Genomic DNA, 26,382 nt, shown 5'->3' on the forward strand with positions numbered 1-26,382 from the left:
CCTCCAAACGAGCCCAAAATTCTGAAGGACAAAACATCAATTGCACTATGTTGGAAAGAGCACTACCAGAACCTGCTGAATCACAGCTCCAATGTGGCCGAAGAGACCCTCTCACAAATCTCACAAATCCAGTTTCCTCCCCTCCTACCCTGGTGTTGGTGAATGCTAGGTCCATAAGGAATAAAACTGCTACTATCAGAGATTTTCTTACTGACCAGGGAGCTGACCTAGTGTGTATCACTGAAACCTGGATCCAAGAGGGGGACGAGATCCTACTCCAGGAAATAACATCTCCAGGTTATGTAATCACCCACCAGATGCGGAGTGGGAGGCGGGGGGGTGGGGTGGCTATGCTCTCCCGAGAAAGCTTTTCTCTTAGGGCAGTTCCTGTTGTGGACATCTCTGGCACTGAATGTGTTGGTCTGGTGTGGGATTCCCCTGAGAGCATGGCCTTTCTGCTGGTGTACCGTGCGCCTAGTGCACCAGCAGACAGCCTATCCCAGCTGCTCGAGACTGTGTCGGAGTGGTCCTTGAGGTTCCCCAGACTTGTTGTCCTGGGGGACTTCAATGTCCACGCTGATACGGACTCTTGCTCAGCAGCGGCTATGGACCTAGTGTCTACCATGGAGACACTAGGACTCTTGCTCTGCAGTACTGGGCCCACGCATCAAGCAGGACATACGCTAGACTTGATCTTCAGCGCAGGAATTTGTGATGAACCATGGGCCTTGTAGTCCTGCTCAGGACATTGTAATCCCTGATGAAGATGAAAACTTGGGTTTTTTACCTTCCCAGTCTGAACTGGATTCCTCTCAGCCAGATCCTTCCCAGGCAGATCTGGAAACCTTGCACCTGCAAGAAAGTTGTGCCCCAGAAGTATGTCAAACAACCCCAGAGCCTACTTCTCCCGTGTTCTTGCGCCGGGAGTTTTGTAAACAACAGAGAAGTTTGGATTCAGCTTCGCGCAGGAGTGCGAGGATAGCAGCTAAGAATGTTGCCAATTAACATTGGTTCTCGTGAGAATCTTTAAGGAGTTTAACATCTGGTCTCAGAGTTTAGCTTTCGTTTCTGATTCCCAGAGAACCGCTTTGGTGAGAAAGTTGGACTCTATATAGGTGTTTTGCCCGCGTAGCAACTTCGCGGAGTCAATTCGTCAGCCTACGGAGCGAGTTGTGTCTGGACAGCGCGCTCCGATTCAAGCCTCGCTTCAGCTCAAGCCTTGCCTTGCTATCCAGCCATCGCCTTGCTTCCCAGCCTTTGTTTACCTACGGACTTTGCCTTGTTTCCCAGGACTAATCCTTGCCTTGTTTCACGGATTTTACCAAGTTATTCCACGGACCTTGTTCTTGTTCTTAGTTACCTTGTTCCACGTTCAAGCCTTGTTTCAAGTATCAAGTTATTTCCTAGCCACGCTCAAGTTTTATGGACTAAGGACCTTGTCATCTCCCCTCACTTTGCTTGGCAAAGTGAGTGTTTCGGTTATTGGATTACAACTTTGGACCTTAATATTTCTTATTGGACATTGCTTTTTTGGACTAATTCTGACCTTTCCTGAAGGGTCTAATTCTGGACTATTTTCTATACTTGTTTTTATTAACTTTATATATTCCTTCAATAAAGATATTAGTTAGATTCTGGCCTCTGTGTATGGTTATTGGTGCCTCTGCCGCCTGGGTCGTGACAGTTTGACTCCGCCACCCATAAGCACCAACTAACCGAGGCCAGGATGTCTACCGGAGCCGCGCCGGCTGGACAGCCGCTCAGCTACACCATCAGCAAGGACGAAGTGGACCGCATCCGTGACAGACTCAACGCGCAGGATGGAGAAATAAAAGGGTTGAGGGAGCGCGGAGTTCGCCTCCCGGCCATGGCGTTGCCTACCAAGTTTTCTGGAGAAGCTGCTAAGGTTCATGTTTTCCGCCGCCAATGTCAAGCTTATCTAGAGGCCCGTGATGCCGAGTTTCCCCAAGAAGACATCAAGGTGGCGTGGGTCTACAGTCTTCTAGACGGACCAGCGGCTAGCTGGGCGACGGCCCTGTTTGATCAAGCCTCCCCCCACCTAAGTTCAGCACAACGCTTCTTGGATCACCTTAAGGAGACCTGGGGAATCGAGGACAATTTGGAGGCAGCCGGTCACAAACTCCGGCGCCTCCTTCAAGGAGACAGACCCATGTCTCAGTACATAGCCGAGTTCCGCGTGCTGGCCCACAACACCGGCTGGAACGATGTAGCCCTCAGAGGACAATTTCGGGAGGGTCTCAACATTGAAATGCTGGAAGAAATCTCCAAGGTGGATCCTCCCCAGACCCTCGAGGCACTCATTGATCAATGTTTACGGGCTGAAGTCATGATTGCCAACAGGAAACAATGGGTTCGAGGCCAGGGCGGTAGAGCCGGGGCAAAACCCCCCGCTCCCGCCAGTGTTCAGCCACGTCCGGTGTGGAGACCCCCGCCGCCAACCCCATACCCCAGAGGAGGCGAGGAGGTGCCGATGCAGTTGGGCAATGTGCGTCCCAGACTAGATGCCGCCGAGAAGGCCCGTCGTCAACGCTTGAACCTCTGCTGGTACTGCGGGAACGGGGGCCACTTCGCCAGAGAGTGCCCAGCCAAAGGGAAGCCTGCCGCCCGTCTTGCGGCGGCGTCCTCCACGGAGTCGAAGGCGTCTGAGCCGACTGGCACACAGCCGGCGGGGGAAGCCAACGACCGGGTGTAGAGAGGCTCGCCAACCCGGTCAAAAAATCCATCCAAGAGCCGCCAACCGGGGTCCTGTTCCTTCTCGTGGTCACATTATGGTCAGCAAAAAGGGGACCCGTCATGATCCACGCCATGATAGACTCTGGAGCTACCAACAATTTCATCGATAGAGAGTATGCCGACTCTCTGGGATTACAATATCATGATTTCAAGAATGCCCGTGTGGTGCAAGCCATAGACGGCCGTCCCCTCAAGACGGGCCCCGTAAGCCAGTGGTCGGAACCCACCAGGATGTGGATAAGGGAACATATGGAAGAGATTTCCTTCTTTGTTACCGAGGTTCCCCATTTCCCTGTGATTTTGGGAATTCCATGGCTGACACTCCACGACCCTAACATCTCCTGGTCCAACAGAGAACTGCAGTTTGCTTCACCGTACTGCCAAAACCATTGCCTCGTAGCCAAGGTATGCCATGCCACAGACTCCGAGCCCATCATCACCTTGCCAAAGAAGTACTCCGAGTATTGGGATGTATTCAATGAGAAAGAAGCCGAAAAATTACCCCCACATAGACCTTATGACTGTGCCATTGACTTGGTGGAGGGGGCCCCGATCCCGCGAGGGCATCTCTACTCCCTGACTGAACCAGAGCAAGAAGCTCTCAGGGAATTCTTAGAGACAAACCTTCGCAAGGGGTTCATCAGACCCTCTCAATCCCCAGCCGCCTCCCCAGTGATGTTTGTGAAGAAGAAGTCAGGGGAATTACGCTTGGTGGTGGACTACAGAGCATTGAACAATATCACCAAGCGGAACAGCTATCCCCTGCCCTTAATCTCGGATCTACTGGACCGACTTCGAGGAGCCAAGGTCTACACCAAGCTGGATCTTCGGGGGGCTTATAATCTAGTTCGCATCAGAGAAGGGGACGAGTGGAAGACCGCCTTCCAGACTAAATTCGGATTATTCGAGTCCCGAGTTATGAATTTCGGTTTATGCGGAGCTCCCGCAACGTTCCAGCATTTTGTCAACGATATTTTTCAGGACTATCTAGACAGATTCTTGATAATCTACCTGGACGATTTTTTGGTGTTTTCCAGATCACAATCAGAACATGAGAACCACGTCAAAATGGTGTTGCAACGACTGCGGGATCATGGACTTTATGCCAAGCTAGAAAAATGCGCTTTTGATCTACAAGAGGTAGATTTCCTTGGCTACCGCATCTCGCCTCTAGGGCTTTCCATGGATCCAGCCAAAGTTTCAGCAGTATTGGAATGGCGGGCGCCAACTAACAAGAAAGAGGTGCAGCGTTTCTTGGGGTTCGCGAACTACTACCGCAAGTTCATTCCAGATTTTGCCCGCTGGTCCGACCCCATCACTAGCTGCATCCGTGGAAAGCAGCCTTTCCGCTGGACTGATCAAGCAGAGAAAGGGTTCCAGCAACTGAAGAAACTATTCACCTCCCAGCCAATTCTACAGCACCCAAATCCTGGAACCCCTTTTGTGGTGCAAGCGGACGCCTCTGATGTGGCAATTGGGGCTGTACTCTTACAACCGGTGGGAGATCACCTCCACCCCTGTGCCTTTTATTCTCGTCAACTAACCACACCAGAGAGGAATTACACCATTTGGGAAAAAGAACTACTGGCCATAAAGGCAGCCTTTGAAACTTGGAGACATTGGCTAGAAGGGGCCAAATTCCCCATTGAAGTCCACACTGATCATCGTAATCTAGAACATCTAAGAACTGCCCGCAAACTAAATCAGAGGCAGCAACGTTGGGCTTTATTCTTTGAACGTTTCAACTTCCAGATCCATTATGTGACCCCAGCTCAAACCAAGCAAGCAGACGCCCTGTCACGTAAACCGGAATACGCTGCAGGACGCAAGGAGACCTTTGAATCCCAACTGCTACAACCTGAGAACTTTGCCACGCTCACAGTGGGGAACACCAAATCCAGTCCCATTGGTTCAACTTCCCCTACTCCAGGACCCATCCGTGCTCAAGAAATCAGGGCTAGTCAGCAAGCAGATGCCTGGGCGCAGGACCAACTTCGCCAAGGTCTGCATTTTCCCTTTTCGCTTAAAGATGGGCTGCTCTGCTATAGAAATCATGTTTATATCCCACCCGGACCGGGCAGGGAAAAAGCGCTTCGTCTGTGTCATGACTGCAAACCAGCAGGACACTTCGGACTATTTAAAACCATGCATTTGATCCTAAGAGATTTTTGGTGGCCCAAGATCCGCAAGGATGTGGAAAAATATGTCAACACCTGCCCAGTATGCCAGCGCTCCAAGATACGAAGGGAGAAGCCCTCAGGGCTTTTGCACCCCCTTCCTACCCCATCTCGCCCATGGGAAATAATTTCCGCGGATTTCATCACTGACCTACCACCTTCCTGTGGATTCACCACGATCTTAGTGGTGGTGGACCTATTCACCAAGTTAGCCCATTTCATTCCCTGCGAAGGCCTCCCCACGGCCAAAGAAACTGCGGATCTATTTCTTCAGCATGTTTTCAGACTACATGGATTGCCCAAGAGTTTAGTCACAGACCGTGGATCTCAATTCACCTCTCGTTTTTGGAAGGCACTACAAAAACTACTGGGCATAGACTCTCGCCTATCTTCAGCTCATCATCCCCAAACAGATGGGCAAACGGAGCGCACCAATGCCACTTTGGAGCAGTATCTTCGCTGTTATGTAAACTACCAACAGGACAATTGGGCTTCTCTGTTACCACTGTCTGAGTTTGCCTACAATAATGGAGTTCAAGCTTCTACAAAAGAAACGCCGTTCTTTGCAAACTACGGTTTCCATCCACGTTTCTTTCCCCCTGTCATTGAAACTTCAGAAGTTCCCGCAGCAGAGGATTGGCTGCAGGAACTCACAGCGGTGCAACAACTTTTGCTCCAGCAACTGGACCAAGCCAAGGAGGACTATAAACGCCACGCTGACAAACACCGCCAGCCGGGCCCCGAAATCAAGGTAGGAGATCGGGTTTTTCTGTCCACTCGCTTTCTGCCCTCCCACCGCCCATGCCGGAAGTTAGATGCCCGCTTCATTGGCCCCTATCCAGTGGTGGCGCAATTAAACCCCGTGACTTTCAAACTCCAACTTCCGCGTTCAATGCGCATTCACCCAGTATTTCACCGTTCCCTGCTCCTTCCGGCGGATGGTGTGCGTCCTGATACAGACCAACCGGCCCCCCCTCCTGTTTTGATGAATGGGGAGGAGGAGTTCGAGGTTGAGGACATTTTGGATTCTCGCTTTCATCGCCGCCGCCTACAATATCTCATTGACTGGGTGGGTTTTGGGCCTGAGGAACGCTCTTGGGAAGACGCCTCCACAGTCCATGCTCCTGATCTAACCCGTCGCTTCCATCTGACCTATCCCACCAAACCGCGACCTCGCGCCTCGGGGAGAGGACCCCAGTTTGGGAGGGGCCCTGAGGAGGGGGATAGTGTGATGAACCATGGGCCTTGTAGTCCTGCTCAGGACATTGTAATCCCTGATGAAGATGAAAACTTGGGTTTTTTACCTTCCCAGTCTGAACTGGATTCCTCTCAGCCAGATCCTTCCCAGGCAGATCTGGAAACCTTGCACCTGCAAGAAAGTTGTGCCCCAGAAGTATGTCAAACAACCCCAGAGCCTACTTCTCCCGTGTTCTTGCGCCGGGAGTTTTGTAAACAACAGAGAAGTTTGGATTCAGCTTCGCGCAGGAGTGCGAGGATAGCAGCTAAGAATGTTGCCAATTAACATTGGTTCTCGTGAGAATCTTTAAGGAGTTTAACATCTGGTCTCAGAGTTTAGCTTTCGTTTCTGATTCCCAGAGAACCGCTTTGGTGAGAAAGTTGGACTCTATATAGGTGTTTTGCCCGCGTAGCAACTTCGCGGAGTCAATTCGTCAGCCTACGGAGCGAGTTGTGTCTGGACAGCGCGCTCCGATTCAAGCCTCGCTTCAGCTCAAGCCTTGCCTTGCTATCCAGCCATCGCCTTGCTTCCCAGCCTTTGTTTACCTACGGACTTTGCCTTGTTTCCCAGGACTAATCCTTGCCTTGTTTCACGGATTTTACCAAGTTATTCCACGGACCTTGTTCTTGTTCTTAGTTACCTTGTTCCACGTTCAAGCCTTGTTTCAAGTATCAAGTTATTTCCTAGCCACGCTCAAGTTTTATGGACTAAGGACCTTGTCATCTCCCCTCACTTTGCTTGGCAAAGTGAGTGTTTCGGTTATTGGATTACAACTTTGGACCTTAATATTTCTTATTGGACATTGCTTTTTTGGACTAATTCTGACCTTTCCTGAAGGGTCTAATTCTGGACTATTTTCTATACTTGTTTTTATTAACTTTATATATTCCTTCAATAAAGATATTAGTTAGATTCTGGCCTCTGTGTATGGTTATTGGTGCCTCTGCCGCCTGGGTCGTGACAGAATTCAAGTGACCCAAGCCTCTATTTTAGAGGTTCCATGGTCGGATCACTGTGCCCTGAGAGTCAGGCTGGAGCATGCCTACCCACCTGGCAAGGGCGCCGAGCCGATTTGGGCTCGCCCAAGAAGACTTATGGAACCTAGTAGGTTCCAGAATGCTCTGAAGGATCTGGAGCCTGTCAGCGACTCAATCGATGTGCAGGTGGACATGTGGAACATCAGGCTGTCCAATGCACTCGACGAGATCGCCCCTAGACGCCCTCTCCAACCCCGCCGAAATCGGTCTCCTTGGTTCACCGAGGAACTTCGATCGATGAAGCGGGAAAAGAGACGGCTAGAGGGCGTGTGGCGAGAACTTCATGACAGAGCTTCGAGATCAGCTTACAGGGCATTTATGGAGTCCTATGAGCATGCTACCATCGAAGCAAAGAGAGTATACTATGCCTCTTTGATAGAGTCCGCCAGCTCACGCCCGGCAAAATTGTTCAAAATAATTAGATCTCTAACGACGGTTCCTACCAACCCAAAAAGTGATGATCAGACCCCTTCAGCCGAGGCTTTTCAAAGCTATTTTGCTGACAAGATCTCACTACTACGCCGGGACCTCCCCGCCACAACTGATACAATGAGAGAACTTGAGACTCCGTGGCCACTTGCTGGGCCCACCCTCAACCAGTTCATCCCACTGGACGCAGAGGGTCTCGATAGGCTCATAGCTGCAGCTAGACCGACCACTTGCTCCCTTGACCCGTGTCCCTCTTGGTTAGTAAAATCCTGCTTGGAGGGATTACGTGACCCGCTGCTGAAGATAATAAACAGCTCCCTTGAGCAAGGAGTCTTTCCAGAGGGATTAAAAGAGGCAGTGGTCTCTCCTCTGCTGAAAAAACCAGATTTAGATCGTTTGGTTCCCTCCAGCTACCGCCCAGTTTCGAATCTTTCATTTCTGGGCAAGGTGATTGAGAGGGCAGTAGCGGTGCAGCTGCAGCAGTTCCTAGACGACACAGCCGGACTGGATCCTTTCCAGTCTGGCTTCCGTGCGGGGCATGGGACAGAGACTGTATTGGTTTCCATCACAGATCATCTCCGATGCCAGCTTGACCGGGGCGGGTCGGTGTTGCTTGTGTTATTGGATCTCACAGCAGCATTTGACACAGTCGATCACAATCTTCTGACCCACCGCCTTGCCGTTGCTGGAGTTAGGGGGACAGCTTTAAATTGGCTGGCCTCCTTTCTTCACAACCGTGGACAGCGAGTGGAGAGGGGGGGCCTGGTCTCTGAGAGGTCCCCTCTACATTGTGGGGTTCCTCAGGGGGCCATTCTCTCCCCTCTGTTGTTTAACATCTATATGCAACCACTTGCTCAGCTGGTCCGAGATTTCGGGCTCGAGTGTTATCAATATGCTGACGACACTCAGCTTGTGTTAAAGATGGAAGGCCAACCGGAGTCTGTACCCGACAGTTTTCACCAGTGCCTCGAGGCCATTATTGGATGGTTGCGTTCCAGTAGTTTGAGGGTGAATCCAGCAAAGACGGAGTTCCTATGGCTGGGCCGACCAGGCAGTGGGGATATCCAGTTGCCAACCCTGGATGGCGAAGTGCTACGCCCGTCTTCACTAGTAAAGAGTCTGGGAGTCCTCTTGGACCCTTCACTGACGATGCAGGCCCAGGTCTCCGCCGTTACCAAAACTGCCTTTTTTCATCTTCGGCAGGCTAGACGGCTAGCCCCCTATCTATCTAGGGACAACCTGGCTACAGTGATCCAGGCTACAGTCATCTCGAGACTGGATTACTGTAATGCCCTTTACATTGGCCTTCCTGTGTCGGTGATCCGGAAGCTCAAATTGGTGCAAAATGCAGCTGCCCGGCTCCTTGCGGGAGTCCCCATAAGATGCCACATAACACCAATCTTACGGCAGCTGCACTGGTTACCAATTGAGCACCGGATCACTTTCAAAGTGATGGTGCTTACCTTCAAGGCCTTACATGGTCCAGGGCCGATGTACCTGAGGGACCGCCTCACCCCTTACAAACCCCAGAGATCCCTCCGTTCTGAGGACCAAGACCTGCTGGAAGTCCCCAGTTTTAAGACCTTGCGTCTAACTGCAACTAGACGCAGAGCCTTTTCAGTAGTGGCGCCATCTCTGTGGAACACCTTGCCACCTGAAGTTCGTGCCTTGCGGGACTTGTTGGCCTTCCGCAGGGCATGTAAGACACACCTGTTTCGGCAGGCTTTTGAGTTCTGTTGCTGATGTTTTAAAAGGTGCTTTTAGGATGTTTTAAAGATTTTTTTTAAATGATGTTTTTAAAATGTTTTTTAAATTGTTGATTTTAGCCGGTTCTTGTAAGCCGCTCCGAGCCCTAGGGGAGTGGCGGCATATAAGTTTGAAAAATAAATAAATAAATAAATAAATAAATCTCGCAACAACAAACCAGGGATGAGCTTGCAGCACTGCCTAGTTTGGAAGAAGTTAGCAATGCCATCAGCCAACAAAAAAACAACAAAGCCAGCGGACCTGATGGGATCCCTGCTGAAATCTTCAAAGCGGGTGGACCTGAGCTGATACAACAACTCCACCAGCTCATTGAAAAGGTGTGGGTGACCGAGAAAATCCCAGCAGACTTCAAGGATGCCACCATCATCACCCTTTTCAAGAAAGGGGACAGAACAGACTGCGGGAACTATCGCGGTATCTCCCTTCTAACTTCTGCTGGGCAAATCCTCACATGAATTCTTGCAAACCGCCTTCTCCCTGTCTCAGAAGACACCCTCCCATAATTCCAGAATGGCTTACGTCCCTCCAGAGGAACAGTGGACATGATCTTCACTGCTTGACAGCTCCAAGAAAAATGCAGGGAACAAAACCAACCTCTGTACATGGCATTCATTGACCTTGCAAAGGCATTCAACACAGTGAATCGCAGCGCTCTCTGGACCATCCTCCAAAAAATCGGGTGCCCTGACAAATTTGTGAAGATCCTGCGGCTCCTCCATGATGACATGATGGCAACAGTCTTGGACAGCAGTGGCTCCCAAAGTGACCCATTTAAGGTGGAATCAGGTGTCAAGCAGGGGTGTGTTATTGCCCCTACCTTATTTTCCATCTTCATCGCTATGATACTTCACCTTGTTGATGGGAAGCTTCCCACCGGTGTGGAAATCATCTATCGGTCAGATGGCAAGCTATTTAACCTCAGCAGACTGAGAGCCAAAACCAAGGTCACCACAACATCTGTTATCGAACTCCAATATGCCGACGACAACATAGTCTGTGCGCACTCAGAAGAAGACCTACAAGCCACTCTAAACATCTTTGCAGAAGCATACGAGAAGCTCAGCCTCTCACTGAACATCGAGAAAACCAAAGTGCTCTTCCAACAGGCACCAGCTAATCCCTCTGCAATGCCAGGAATACAGCTTAATGGTGTAACATTAGAAAACGTTGACCATTTCCGCTACCTAGGCAGCCACCTCTCCACAAAAGTCAACATCAACACTGAAATACAACACCACCTGAGCTCTGTGAGTGCAGCATTTTTCCATATGAAGCAGAGAGTGTTTGATGACCGGGACATCCGTAGAGATACCAAGGTCTATAAAGCCATTGTCCTCCCAACCCTGCTCTACGCCTGCGAAACATGGATGGTCTACATACATCACACCCAACTCCTGGAGCGTTTCCATCAGCGTTTCCTCAGGAAAATCCTGCAAATCTCTTGGGAAGACAGGCGGACAAATGTCAGCGTGCTGGAAGAAGCAAAGACCACCAGCATTTAAGCGATGCTCCTATGCCATCAACTCTGCTGGACTGGCCACGTTGTCCGAATGCCCGATCACCATCTCCCAAAGCAGTTGCTCTACTCAGAACTCGAGAATGGGAAACGTAATGTTGGTGGGCAGGAAAAGAGATTTAAAGATGGGCTTAAAGCCAACCTGAAAAACTGTGGCATAGACACTGAGAACTGGGAAGCCCTGGCCCTTGAGCATTCTAATTGGAGGTCAGCTGTGACCAGGAGTGCTGCGGAGTTCGAAGAGGCACTAATGGAGGGCTTAAGGGAGAAACGTGCCAAGAGGAAGGAGTGTCAAGCCAACCCTGACCGGGACCGCCTTCCACCTGGAAACCGATGTCCTCACTGCGGGAGAACATGCAGATCAAGAATAGGTCTCTTCAGCCATCTACGGACATACCCCCAAGATGGAAAACAATTGTCCTCGAACTATGAGGGATCACGTAAGTAAGTAAATAAGCTTACAGCAGCATTCCTTCCTAATGTGCAAATTGCAGGATTCCATGTGAAGTCACTATGGCAGTTAAACTGGAATTACAACAGTACAGGCTGCCTCCGAGTTACAAACATCCAACTTACAAATGATTCATCATTACAACTGGGGGTAGGACAACAGGAAATGAGAGAAATCTACCCCTAGGAAGGGAAATTAACTCCTGATAGAGTTATCATGGGGAAAAGGTGTCACCACTGAAGTTTTCTCACCAATCCTTGTTTCTAAAACAAGCCATATTTTCCAAAATCCAGTTATTACAGGGACAGAAAGTGATGTGAGACAGAAAGTGAGACACAGACATCAAAACAAACACCACAGGGATGTTAACAGTTTCCATTGTTATCCAAAGCTAAATATATAGCTATATTTGGTTGGAGTTAATACTTTAAAAATATCCGTACCTGTTCTGACTTACAAACAGATTCAGCTTAAGAACAAACCTACAGAACCTAAATTTAGGATCACTGTTTGATACCTAATATAGAATGTTAATAGATTTTTCTGAATATTTAATGTTTAAGCTGTGGTCCTTTTGAAAACTTTGCTCATCTCTTTTAAAGATGCTGAGATATGTCTGTTTACTGATAAACTCACTTTTTTATCTGACTTTACACAACTTCTCCATCAAACTCTCTTTACCTCAGGTGCTTAGATGCCTGTTAGAAGTAGAGTTTTCTATCTTTTCGCTCCATTCACAGACTCTTGTACCTCCTGAATTTTTTTTTCTCGGGGTCAAAGGTACATGGAAACATTATGGAAATATAGTGGAAGACACTGTAGATGAGGGAGGGCTGGTGGAAATCATACTTTCATTTACCTGAATATAAGAGCAACTTAGGATCCAAGTCATTGTGCTGAGAGCAAATATGTTTTTTTTAATGCAAATGATAATTTTATTTCTGATATAGTGTATATATTATACCTTGCCTCCATAGTGTCCAGTTTTAATCAGTTTTATTTTATTGAACTGATGGTTGATGTTGATTCCAAGATTTAATTTGTTCTACTTCTGACAATATAAGTAAAATACTTTCTAGAAAAGAGCCAGATTTGTGTAGCAGTTTGTTTGAGCCAGAGTTGCAGATCAACACATAATTAGGTGGCTGCTTTCCTAGGCTTTTAAAGCATGGTCTTCCGATTAGTGGTTATTTAAGGGTTGTGTAACATGAAGGATATGTCACCTGACAAGAATCTTGGGATGAGTATAGGATGGATTTTTAAGATAAAAAATAATCCTAACAACTTCAAAATTCTGTTAGAGAAGACAATTCTGTCTTCACTCTAACATCATTGTTTTTGTCCACTCAGCGACTTTGAATCGAGAAAAGGGCTTTAGAAGCATCTGTAATAGAAAAATGTTGGGCTTAAAACCCTGTGCTTCTTCACATGTAGTTATTTTTTTCTGCAGTAGCTGATGAATTTTAGTCAGCAGAGCTTCTGCTTTGACATGCTTTGGCATTGGTTGAGTACCAGCTGGTAAAACTATTTTCTATGTAGAAGAAATAAGTATGGTCAAAGGGGGCTTTGTCCATCTGGCTTTCTGGCTAGCTGGTAAGGATAGAAAGTGATATATCTGTGTATTGCATTTTGCTGTTTCTCTCAGCCCTCTTCAACAAATTTGGTCTGTGGGTATACTTAAAAGTTCACTTTTAGACCATATACAACATCTTACTTGATTTACTAATAACCTGTCTTGAACCTTAAAAGATTTAGGGTGTTAATACCATTTAAAACTTGACATGTATGAAGGGGATTGGTTTTGTTCATCCTTCATATTAAAGAAAGGTGTTCTTTGACTCATACTTGGGTTATACACCTAAAGCCTAGTTCCCAACTTCTGGCTCTCCAAGTGTTTTGAACTCCCAGAAATCCCTGCCATTTTACCATCTGTTAGGAATTGTGAGAGCTGAAGTTCACAACACCTGGAGGACCAAAGGTTGGGAACCACTGATCTAAAGTGATAACCCCCTGAATATATCAATCTCCATTTTAAGGATTTTTTTTTTGGGGGGGGGGGAATTGCAGACAGCATCAAAATACTGTTCTTGGCTAATTGGGGCAGGTGGAGTGGAACAAAGCCATCTCATAGAATTTGAAGGCTGAGTATCCAAGAAGTCTTGATATTGGAAGTTTGGTAGGAATGTGTCTCTTCCGTTTTTCACAAGGACTCCTTGTAACACATTACAGTAGAGTCTCACTTATCCAAGCCTTGCTTATCCAAGCCTCTGGATTATCCAAGCCATTTTTAGTCAATCTTTTCAATAGATCGTGATATTTTGGTGCTAAATTCGTAAATACAGTAATTACAACATAACATTACTGCGTATTGAACTACTTTTTCTGTCAAATTTGTTGTATAATATGATGTTTTGGTGCTTAATTTGTAAAATCATAACCTAATTTGATGTTTAATAGGCTTTTCCTTAATCCCTCCTTATTATCCAAGATATTCGCTTATCCAAGCTTCTGCCTGCCTGTTTAGCTTGGATAAGTGAGACTTACTGTACTTACATATTAAATTTGCTTTGCCCCTTACTGACTGCAACATTTTTTTCTTTCTCAGGGAATTGAACCAAGTAAAAACATTGTGGCTGTTGTACCATCAATTTTTGTGCAAATAAGGGAAGGTGTGCAATAGGAAAGCCAAAAGGAGGAAGTGTGTAAGAAATCTCGGAGGCCTATGTATACACGTTCACGTGGCCCAGTTGCTTAAAGCCATAATAGGCCAACTAGTTTGTGTGCAAAAGAAAATGTAGCTCCTGGTTTCTTTCTAGAGGTTAGGGTTTTATTCTGTTAACACAATAATTCAAGATAGCTATATGTGAAGGTAATTTAAAGGTTTTCTACAACAGTTTGATTACAGGTGACTCCCGTATTTTCAGGGACAGATGGTTTGGAGGTTTTTTTCATGAAAGGAAGGGCAGAAGGGAGTCTAGGCTATTGTTAGAAGATAAATAAACACAGTGCATGCAAATAGTAACATTTTTCAGTGTCCAGTCATGCAGATATTCCTCAATATTAAGGAGTAATATCAGGAATTGTAGTGCTAGTGAGTCTATTTTGCACACTCCCTAACTCCAGGTTGCTCAGGTGAGGGAAAAACAATGACCTTTCAAGAATAATTCTATACCTGAACCTTGAGTAAGCCACCCCAGTTTTTTGTTTTTGTTTTGCTGTAGCAAACCCACAGTATAAAATTACGGTTTTTTGCTCCATATAATGAATGACTAGAAGTTGCTATGTTTGGATTTATGACAATTTCCAAATCTGTAATTGCTACTGACTATATAAAATGAGCAGAAGTGACATAGTGGTTTGAGCATTTGACGAGGCTTCAAATCCCTGCTCAGTCATGGAATCCCATTAGGCGACCTTGGCCAGGTCACACACTCTTAGCCTCAAAAGGCCCCATCATATGGTTGCCATAGGGTCATCATAAGTCAGGAACAACTTAAAGGCACACAACAAAAAGGCATTTAAACCATTTAGATTCCTGACAGTATAAGCAATCTGATGTGAAGGTCCTAACTCTTTGAAGAATAAGTAGTGTCATTGACTAGCATTTCAGACTTGCAAATACCTTGAAACTTTTAAAAAAGATGTTCTTAAAATACTTTTCATGTAATACAATTATTTCCAGATAGCACAATGTCTCTATTACCTGAAAGCACACAATATACACAATTACTTACTGATTTGGTGCAGTGGGGTTATGTTAGAACTGTCTACAGTTTGTCATATTTGGCTATATAATTGTTGCTTATATATTGTGGCATGCATTAAATAACCTCTTCCCTCCTCTTTCTCCCTTAAATTACATTGCTTTTGGTTTATTACATTTTTGGATTCAGATGAAAATTACTTCAGTAGGGCCTTCAGGGATCTTGATGGGGAGGACATTGCAAAGCCATGTCAGCGTCAAAGGAAAGGAAACTTCTTTTTATTTAAGTTTTGAAGTATAGAAAGAAGAAAAATCTAAAACAGAGTTAGTAATACTGCTGTTTCAGGTAATGGGAGTTTTATTTCTTTTTTAAAGAAAATTTTGAATACAAAATCTTCCCCCAAAAGAAATCTAATGTTTATAATCTTTATGACTTTATATGTAGGTTTAGAGGGCATACTTATCAAGTTTGTAGATGATACCAAATTAGGAGGGATAGCTAATACTCCAGAGGAAAGGATCAGAATTCAAAATGACCTTAACAGATTAGAGAGTTGGGCCAAAACTAACAAACTGAATTTCAACAAGGACAAATGTAAGATACTTAGGCAGAAAAAGAAACAAATAAAGAAATGTAAAGATACAGAATGGGTGACACCTGGCTCGACAACGGTGCATGTGAAAAAGATTTTGGAGTCTTCATGGACAACAAGCTGAACATGAGCCAACAGTTGATGCAGCAGCTAAAAAGCCAATGGGATACTGGGCTGCATCAAAGGGGATATAGTGTCTAGATCAGGCATGGGCAAACTAAGGCCCGGGGGCCGGACACAGCGCTCTGAGTGCTTATGTCTGGTCCTAAAATTTTCCCCCACCCTCTGGGCATAAAGATGCAGTGACCCACCATGTCCTTATGCTGAAAGGACAAGGGAGGAAGGCATGTAGCGACTGGGAGCCCTCTGCAGAGCTCTCAGTCACTGCTTGCCTTGCTTAGGCCCTCCTCCCGGCGTCAGGACAAGCAGGGCCCCCTGCCAATACTGGGAGAAGCTCAAGACATGAGTTGTTTGTTTGTTCTGGTTTTGGAGTGGAGGTTCAGGAGTGGGAAGAAACAGTCTGGGAGACCCCTATAAGGCTCAGTCGATGTGACTCCTACCCTTGTGCTAGCTAGTCATGATGCTAGTGGGAAAAGCACATCAGAGTGAACACACTTTTTACAATAGCATGCTCATTCAGGATGAGCCAGGATGAGTGGGAGCCATTCTGTTCTCCAAATAGCAGTCTGTGGGCTGCAAGTATATTTGCCTACAGTATGTCATTTTCTCGTTTCTCTCTCTTTTTCTCTCTGGGAAACAAATATATTTTGATCCACGTCATACTCTCATAAGACTTTATTATAAACTTGCTGCCATTTAAAGGCTTTATATGCAAGGAGCACTAATGGACAGGAATAGCATAACACACAAATTAACACACATATTGCAACTCTCCCTTTTGGTTGTCTGTAATTTTAAGGTGGAGCCTCCGATGGCGCAACAGGTTAAACCGTTGAGATGCTGCACTTGCTGACTGAAAGGCCAGCGGTTCAAATCCGGGGAGCGGGGTGAGCTCCTGCTGTTAGCCCCAGCTTCTGCCAATCTAGCAGTTCGAAAACATTCAAATGTGAGTAGATCAGTAGGTTCCACTCCGGTGGGAAGGTAACAGCGCTCTATGCAGTCATGCTGGCCACATGACCTTGGAGGTGTCTATGGACAATGCCGGCTCTTCAGCTTAGAAATGGAGATGAGCACCAACCCCCATAGTCAAACACGACTAGACTTAATATCAGCATAAAACCTTAGCCTTTACCTTAATTTTAAGGTGTGGGATGTATCTGTTCCATTGTTACAGCATTTTCCTCTTTCCTTACAGGTGAAAATGCGCATGTGAAATAGTTTGAATAATGCTGGAATGAGCAACTAAAAATTACATTGATGTTTGGATCTGACTTACTGTATTTACTGCTAGTCAGTTGACTTTTAGTGGAGAATAATAGGGAAGATTATACTTACTTTACTTACTTACTTAGGTGATCCCTCGTTGATGGAGTATCATGGCCCACCAAGTGTAGTGTCTTGGTGGTGGTTACGTAGGTGACTGTGGAGTCCTCTTCTTGACCTGCATGTTCTTCTACAGTGAGGGCATCTGTTTCCAGGTGGAAGGCGGTCCTGGTCAGGGTTGACTTGATGCACCTTCCTCTTGGCACATTTCTCCCTTTCACCCTCCACTCGTGCCTCTGCGAATTCCATAGCACTGCTGGTCACAGCTGGCCTCCAGTTAGAGCGCTCAAGGGCCAGGCCTTCCCAATTGTCAGCGTCTATGCCAGAGTTTTTGAGGATAGCTTTAGGCCCATCTTTAAATCCCTTTTCCTGTTCATCAACATTCCGTTTTCCATTCTTGATTTGGGAATACAGTAATTGTTTTGGGAGACGGTGATTGAGCATTAGGACAACGTGACCAGTCCAGTGGAGTTTATGGCATAGGAGCATCGCTTCAGTGCTGGTGGTCTTTGCTTCTTTCAGCACGCTGATATTTGTCTACCTGTCTTTTCAAGAGATTTGCAGGATTTTTCAGAGGCAATGCTGGTGGAATGGTTCCAGGAGTTGAGTGTGACATCTGTCCACTTTTTGCAGGCATATAACAGGGTTGGGAGGACAATATCTTTATAAACCAGCACCTTGGTATCCCTACGGATGTCCCGATCCTCAAACACGCTCTGCTTTATTCGGAAGAATGCTGCACTTGCAGAGCTCAGGCGGTGTTGTATTTCAGTGTCAATGTTGACTTTTGTGGAGAGGTGGCTGCCAAGATAGCAGGTATGGTCAACATTTTCTAATGTTACACCATTAAGCTGTATTTCTGAATAACAGTGAAGATGATCCATCCACCAGATAAAGCCCAGCAGATTCAGTTTTAAGGGTTCAGCCCTCCCTCAAATGTGTCAATTAAAAAAAAACCCTGGTTTACTCATGAATTTTGACTGGTTAACCAATTCATGAGTAAACTAGATTTTTTTAACCTGACACATTTGGGGCGGGGGTTGAACCCTTAACCCCCCCCCCCCCCCCCCCAATGTCTATGGCCCTGAGTGGCACTGTAGTTCCATGTTGAAGGTAAGCCGGGCTGTTCTAAATAAAGACATATTAATTGTAATTTTTAGGGGGGTGCAATTTACTTTAAGAATCAATCTTTATAGCCAAACGGGTACGGTCAGTACAGTAACTCTGATATTTCTCTAATCCTGATTAGAATTTTTCTGAATGTGCACAAGCAATTTGCTTACACATCTTAATATTTCACATCAGCAATCTCTATAGGTAAATGGGATTCATACTGATGTTATTTTTAGGATTAAACTGTGGTTCCGTGGTTTCTGTTTTCGTAGTGCCATGGAGATAATGGCTTTCTTGCATCATAAACTGCACAGCCATTGCTAATATGAATATTAGTTCCATGTAATTACCATAATATTTGTATAATCCAAGCAAACTCAGAGCATACCACACAACAGCTGGTCGTCCCTATTACACTTACTTTAAAAGTCTAAGTTTTGCATCATCAGCTGTGAAACTAGGTCAATGCATGAGTTGGAAAAACCATGGGTTTTGCCATGTGTTGTTTTTTTCAGTGCAATAAAGGCTTTGGTTTGGACATTTACAAATTCATTTCTGCACATATTCAGACAAATAAATGTGCAATGAGAAATGAGCTCTAGGACGCTCAGATTTTAAGAGTAGTCTGTTGAGTTTGCTCAGACTTGTTTTAAAACACAAAGTTAGCAAAAAAGCTTGGGAAATGAAAGGTGTTATTTGAAGAGTTTGTAAAAATGTTGCCTGTATTACATGGAAACCTCAATTAAGAAAGTAGGTGTGTTCCCAGGTTTTATTTCATTAACACAAACCTTATTACCAGAATAAAAATGAGAAAGAAGGGGAAGAAAAATTATATAGCAGTACATTTTAAATTTAACCACTTCTTCGTTTTGCATGAATTTATATTGGATAGAAACCCACTTCTCCAAATGCAGTACGTACTGAGTAGTAGTAAGACCTCAGAGATAAAGCATATTTATTCAATTGTGGAACTAGGATAGAATGTAATAGGATCCAGAAAGATGGAAATCATGCCCCTGAATAATTTATGCATTGTCAATCTGCAGGCACGGAAGATTCGGCATCCACAGATTCAGCCATCCATGGCTTGAAAATACTTGAAAAACAAAAAGATTTCCAAAAGCAAACCTAGTTTTTGCCATTAATATAAGAAACATCATTTTACTATGGTTGTATACAATGGAACTTGACCATCCACAGATTTTGATATCAACGGAAGGTCCTACCCTAAACCCCAATGAATATCAGAAGCCCCTGTTCTTTAGATATTCATCAGTGGGGGCTTGAGGGAGGATTCTGTAAAATGTAATGTTAGACAGTTGTTTCCCATCCTGTTTCCATAGACAGAAATAGCATAGAAGGAATAGTGATAGTTTCCTTAATCACTTCATAGAAGAGCAATTTACTGTGTTTCAGCAAACTTTTTATTCAAAACTGACAGTATTCACATGTGAAGTGAAACAACCAGGTCAGATAAGTATTGCCCAAGCAAGGTATATTTTGTATCTTCTACTTGAAAGCTTCCACTTATCTTAATGTTTTTATTTTTGTGCATCTTAGAGATTTATGCTTTCCCAACATATCAGGGTAGCTGATGAGGCAGGCTAATCTCCTTTACCTTTTTATTTGTCTCTTTACACATGCACAGCAATTGGTCATGGAATAGTGTTTACATTATCTATGGTATGTGAGCACACACAGTTACAATAGGACCACCCAGAGCAGAATACCATTTTCCCAGGTCAAGCTTTTTTTGTATTGTTTGCTATAGACATTCTGCCATAACCCAATATTAAAGTCTGTCTGAATTAAAGTGACTGAATTTCTAGTTTTCAAAGCAGGTAAAAACACATCCAGCCCTACCTATCTCCTCCTCCTAATCTGTGCCCATCTTGTAACTGTTAAAACTTGGCAGCCTGTGTTCTTTATGAAGGAGTGACTCCGATTCTTTTCAAAGAGTGGATTGTCATGTTTGTAGTAGTTGATTAATTGTTTTATCATCATCATCATCATCTTTATATTCCATTTTTCTCCCCATGGAGACAGTTTAACTAAACTAAACAGTTTAAAAAGAGCAATACAAAAGTTAAAAAACAAATAATAACAGTGTGGTAAAAACAGAATTAAAAAACAAAAGATACATTAAAATGTTTTGCTTCCTAATTGGCCACATATCCTTCATATGTTGTCTTTTTGGTGCAGCGTTTGTGTATTTGTTTGTTGATATGTTATTTTTAATAGAAATAGTTATATTGAAAGTCAGTGTGTTTTAGAGGTCTGACTGCGACTCTGGGGATTAGGGATTGAATCTTTCTTGGCTGTGGAAACCCATTGGGTGTTCTTGGGCCAGTCACACTCTTTCTCAGCTTCAGATAAAGGCAAAATCAAGCCCCTCCCCAAACAGACCTTGCCAATAAAACCCTGTGACAGGTTTGCCTTAGGTTCACCATAAGTCAAAAACAACCTGAAAGCATACAACCCCAGTGACCGAGCTGTGTTGGGGAATAACGTGATTGTTATTGCCTCCCCATTTTGAATCTCATGCCTGCTTTCTTGAAAGACTTTATACTGCTTTACTACTTTGAACTTTTAATAGAATAGGCATAAATCAAGCCCAGGAGACAAAACGAATGGGATATTATGAAACCATTGGCTAAGCAACTACCATATTTCATTGCATAATAGTCACCATCATGTAATAATTGCACCCCCATTTTGGAGTTCACAGTTTTGGTATTTCTGTTTTCCTCACATAGTTGCACTATTGTTTTACTGGTGTAAGCCTCCATCTGCTCATCTATCTACCTGCGTGCCCAGCAACCCACCCGCCTGCCTCATCCACTTACCAATCCGCCCACTCAGTCACCCAGCCATCCACTCGCCCACCCAAAGACCCACCCTCTCACTTACTGAATCACAAACACTCTCACTTGGTCGCCTATCTATTTGCTGATCATCCCCTTTCAAAAATGGCACTTCCAGCTTGAATCTAATGACAGGTTTCCACTGTTGAATTCAATATAGAGGAAAGCTCTTTTAAAAATTTATCCCAGGAGTTTAAAGTACCTAAAGCTTAACTACATAGGTAGGTCCAAAATGACTGAAAGGCACACAGTAACAACAACAAATGGGTTTTTTAAATCATCTTACGGTCTGACTATCTCCCTTTTCATCTATTTTTAATCATGGGTGAAATATAGTAATAGAAAATTGTTGGAGTAATTGGAATGTTGTTGAGCTTGCCCAGGCATGATGGGGGGAGGGGTGATTGAGTTTGATTACATACTTTGTATTTCTAGTAACATAAAACTCATTTGTCAACTCCTAGCAGTGTGCCAGAACCATTTCATCCTTCAAGTGGTAGTCCTATATGGTAGATTCTCAGTTAACTGGCAGTCATGGGAATTTATAGATGCCAGATAAATGTATTTTCTGGTTGATTTAAATAGGGCTAACTAATGCTATACCACATACTATACCCTAACATGAATTTTGTACTGACTTCATTTTAAATTGAAATACTGTAATTAAAAGCAATTAAGACAAATAACTACAAACCTAATGTAACACAGGTTTAGTGATTTTTATTGTATTATAAAATCGATTTTATATTTTGCTGGTTGCTTCAGAGTTTCACTTGCTTGAGTTCCGGTTAACAGAGTTTCGTAGTCGGAGTCTCGTTCAGTCATTTTCGACTCTTCGTGACCTCATGGACCAGTCCATGCCAGAGCTCTCTGTCGGCTGTCATCGTCCCCAGTTCCTTCAAGGTCGAGCCAGTCACTTCAAGGATACTGTCTATCCATCTCGCCCTTGGTCGTCCTCTCTTCCTTTATCCTTCCATTTTCCCCAGCATCATGATCTTCTCCAAGCTTTCCTGTCTTCTCATGATGTGGCCAAAATACTTCAACTTTGCCTCTAATATCCTTCCCTCCAGTGAGCAGTCGGGCATTATTTCCTGGAGGATAGACTGGTTGGATCTTCTGGCGGTCCAAGGCACTATCAGGATTTTCCTCCAGCACCAAAGTTCAAAAGCGTCTATCTTCTTTCGTTCAGCCTTCCTTATGGTCCAGCTCTCGCATCCATAGGTTACTATGGGGAATACCATTGCTTTCACTATGCGGACCTTCGTTGCCAGTGTGATGTCTCTGCTTTTCAGTATTTTATCAAGGTTGGCCATTGCTCTCCTCCCAAGAAGTAGACGTCTTCTGATTTCCTGGCTGCAGTCTGCATCTGCAGTGATCTTTGCACCTAGAAATATAGTCTGTCACTGCCTCCACGTTTTCTCCCTCTATTTGCCAGTTGTCAATAGCTCTGGTTGCCATGATTATGGTTTTCTTGATGTTTAACTGCAGCCCGGCTTTTGCACTTTCTTCTTTCAACTTGGTGATAAGGCTCCTCAGCTCCTCCTCACTTTCAGCCATCAGAGTGGTATCATCTGCATACCTAAGGTTGTTAATGTTTCTTCCCGAAATTTTAACTCCAGCCTTGGATTTGTCAAGACCCGCACGTCGCATGATGTGTTCTGCGTACAAGGTGAATAGGTAGGGCGATAGTATACAGCCCTGCCGCACTCCTTTCCCAATCTTGAACCAGTCTGTTGTTCCGTGGTCTGTTCTTACTGTGGCTACTTGGTCTTTATACAGATTTCTCAGGAGACAGACAAGGTGACTTGGTATCCCCATACCACCAAGTACATGCCACAGTTTGTTATGGTCCACACAGTCGAAGGCTTTAGAGTAGTCAATAAAGCAGAAGTAGATGTTTTTCTGAAACTCCCTGGCTTCCTCCATTATCCAGCGGATATTGGCAATTTGGTCTCTTGTTCCTCTGCCTTTTCTAAACCCAGCTTGGACATCTGGCAGTTCTCGCTTCATGTATTGCTGAAGTCTGCCTTGCAGGATCTTGAGCATTACCTTACTGGCATGAGTTTACTGTATGTATTATTTCTGCCTCTGCATGCCATATATAGTCTTTACACAAAATGTAACAATCAGGTGTCAGTCCTAAATACTGTAGGGTGGAAGAATAAAGTGAAAAATCTGCTAGGAGATTCTTGAAAGTTAGGACTTCTAATAATAACTGTCCTGTGTCTTCCATGTTTGAGGTATTGACTCCGAGAAACATTGGTGTAGTAAGAGCAAACATGTTTTCTGTGCAAAACTGGTAGCATCTCAAAACGGAAAAAGATCTTACAAAATACTGTGGAAGTGAGGAAGAGAGGGGAAAAGTGAAGAAAATGAAGCATTGCACAGTGTACATAAGATTTATGCTGAAATAAACTGGTGCTACAAGATTACTTCTATCTTTTTTGTCCTGAAGCAGGCTAACATGGCTTACCTCTTGGTTGCTGATGTCATGGGTTTTATTAAAAGTAGTGCTAATTTAACAATGTCACTTTCTTAACAAAGTGTAACTAACGTATTGTTCAATCTATTGCTGAACCCCAGTGTGTTGAATGCACAGGCCTAAAGGAACTGGTAAATGTTGCTCTTCCCTCAGCTTTTCCTGTTTCCAGTTGCAACAGCTCAGGATTACTAAACCAGTTGTAGAAAACACTAGTTCAGTAAATACCTTGCAGTCCTCACAGAACTTCTGAAAGCACAGACAGGTAGCGATTGGGTGCCCGCATAAAATTGATCTGTCACAGTGTCAGTGTAGTGTTTTGCCACATACTTGCTAGTCATATTATCTCTCTTCCTTCTGCTGTCCATCTGGTGAAACAGGGATAATGATGCTCTACTACAAATGTAAAAATCTTTGAATTGCAAATATATATACTAAAAAACCCATAATTAGTTGACTCAGAGAACTATTGGGAATTGGCTTTCTATGCCCCAAATGGTAGAGGGCCCTTAGGCCATCTTAAACTGAGTTCTAGATATAATGGACTCAATGTTGAATTTGCTCTGTTCTATGCACTAAGTAATATTCAGATTCCAACCCTGCAGTTTGACATGTGAAGAGCTAGTGAGGAAGAATGGAAAAATTAAGAAATAAGATTCTATTTTTCTTTCCATAACCTTTCCCTAGAAATATTAGAAAAATTGATTATGAATGTGTCCCTTCCACAAATATGAATAACCATTTGTAAGATGCAGATTTCTTACTCCTTGAAGTTATTTCTGTGTAAAAGGAATATATTTATGTAAAATTATGTATGGTATTATTACATTATATCCCTGTTCTTTGCTTCCTTTTTAACACGTATTTTCACTATTTTTTTCGGAAACTTTTACATCTCTGCCTGCAGATTAGGAAAGCTGTGAATTAAAGCAGAGCTTAACTGTTTGACAGGTTCTTATTTTTCTCATCTGATATAATCTTTTGAATTTTTAGCCTCTTTTGTGACATTCAAATACAAAGTGAGAATTTAGAGTAAAAGACAAAAGAGCCAGATGGTTCTTTCTGCACAGTGAAAGGATCCATGTCAGGGAGCACAGTTTAATCATAATAATCTTGTTCTTTACTTTGTATGGCACTTGGGCTTTTAGTAGTTCTGTTGCACTACATTTCCAGAAGGTCACTAGTAGTATCTGACCTGCTTTAAATAAACGGGTTAACAATGACGTCTGCTGTGTCACGTCAAAACTGGTGAAAAATCCCTAAAGCAGTTTAAATTGTCTTGTACAGCCATGAAAGCTTTTGGGGTTGATTTTCAATTGCTCTACTTTTATTTAATTATGGTTACTATTGAAGACAGAAAACCAGTCCGAATGGCCCAAACTGAGTTTACATGAACATTCAAGTTAAATCTTACTATTTTTTCTTTGAAAATATATCTGACATCTCCTTTCTTTTTCTTTAGGGGACATTACACAGAAGGGGTATGAAAAGAAACGGGCAAAACTGCTGGCTCCATATTTCCCACAGACCCAAGGTAAGTCTACTCTGGCCACAGAGAAGATCCATCCTCAAAATGCTGACCAAGGTGAAGGACAAGCAATTGGATACATAGCCAAATCCATTTTGCCGTAGAGCTATAGTAGTTTTGATTTTAAAATAATTTAGTCCTGTTTGAAGCCAGCTGGAAAATTGTATGGAGAAGATAAGCTGAATATGACTTAACTTGTTCTGTTTCGTGTCCTGGCTTTTGTCGAGGCCCTGATCTGTTTTCGTCCAACCTCCCAAAATTGGGAGATGGTAGAAAGGGAGAGAAGAACCAGAATGTAGTAAATTGAATGTTCTATTGGATGGGCCTTAAAATACACAGTGGCTTCATATTTCAGGGAAATGCCAGTGATAAGGCAATTGACTGCAGTAGTGGTACAAATGTATATGAGCAATACTTTGCTTTTAAGTGTTTTTTGTTGATCAGAATCCATTATCCTAAAGGGTTTTTTGTTCTTCTGTACCCAGGGGCGGCTGAACCTATACGCTAAGTAAGTGAGTGCGTGTGGCGCCAAACCACTAGGGGCGCTTTTGAGGCACCTGGAAGGGAAGGGAGAGGAGCTGCCTGAATGACTGGCAGCCCCTGGAATCCTATGGGAGTTGAAGTTTCACAAGGGAGCTGGCCTTCTCCCCTCAACAGTATTGGTGCCCTGCCAAACTCTAGCTCCCAGGATCCCATAGAATGGAGCCAGGGCGCAGAAGGGAAAATTAGTTGCCGCTGTTTTTGGGCCGGCTCCCTTTCCTCTCTTTCCTCCATCCCGGGCCCACCGCTGGCCCTTTCCCCTCGCCTTCTGCTCCGAGGGAGAAGGAGGGCAGCCCCTGGGCTCAATGGCTGACAGGCCAAGAGAGCCAGGGCACCGGACGCATCAGATGGATTTACTAAACAAACTGAAACGTGGGTGTGGAGATTAAACAATAACCAAGAGCCTCCAGGAAAACTGAAAACATCAGGCGATGGGAAGACCTCGGGCTCCCACTCCGCTTCTCCCTCACTTGCCTGCCTCACCCCACCATCTAGGCCCCCTCCCACTGCCTGGTGCTCCTCGGGTGCATCTACACACAAGATCCGAGGCAGTTTGACATGACTTTCCCTGCCCCGGGCATTCTGCTCTGCCCCCTTCCCTTCCCGGCTGAGCCCTCTGCTTACCTAGGGCCGGCCCTGCCTGTACCCCTCACAAGTTTTGACACCTCTGATCTAACCTATCTCTCAAACCTACACTCAGCATAAATGGCCTTGTAAATTGCTTGTTAAAATTGAATATATGTTTTTTATG

The 26,382-nt window shown here is 44.5% G+C and overlaps 1 protein-coding gene across 2 annotated transcripts in view; it reads left to right on the forward strand.

The window, feature by feature from the left end:
- Positions 1 to 26,382, forward strand: part of dip2b (disco interacting protein 2 homolog B) — a 203,356-nt gene that overhangs the window by 76,991 nt on the left and 99,983 nt on the right. For both annotated transcript variants that reach the window (XM_062970969.1, XM_062970972.1), the window contains exon 2: positions 25,026 to 25,097. In XM_062970969.1, the coding sequence (XP_062827039.1) occupies positions 25,026 to 25,097 (72 nt within the window). The remainder of the gene's footprint in view (positions 1 to 25,025; positions 25,098 to 26,382) is intronic.

Source organism: Anolis carolinensis, chromosome 2 (assembly GCF_035594765.1).
Source record: "Anolis carolinensis isolate JA03-04 chromosome 2, rAnoCar3.1.pri, whole genome shotgun sequence".
NCBI lineage: Eukaryota > Metazoa > Chordata > Lepidosauria > Squamata > Dactyloidae > Anolis > Anolis carolinensis.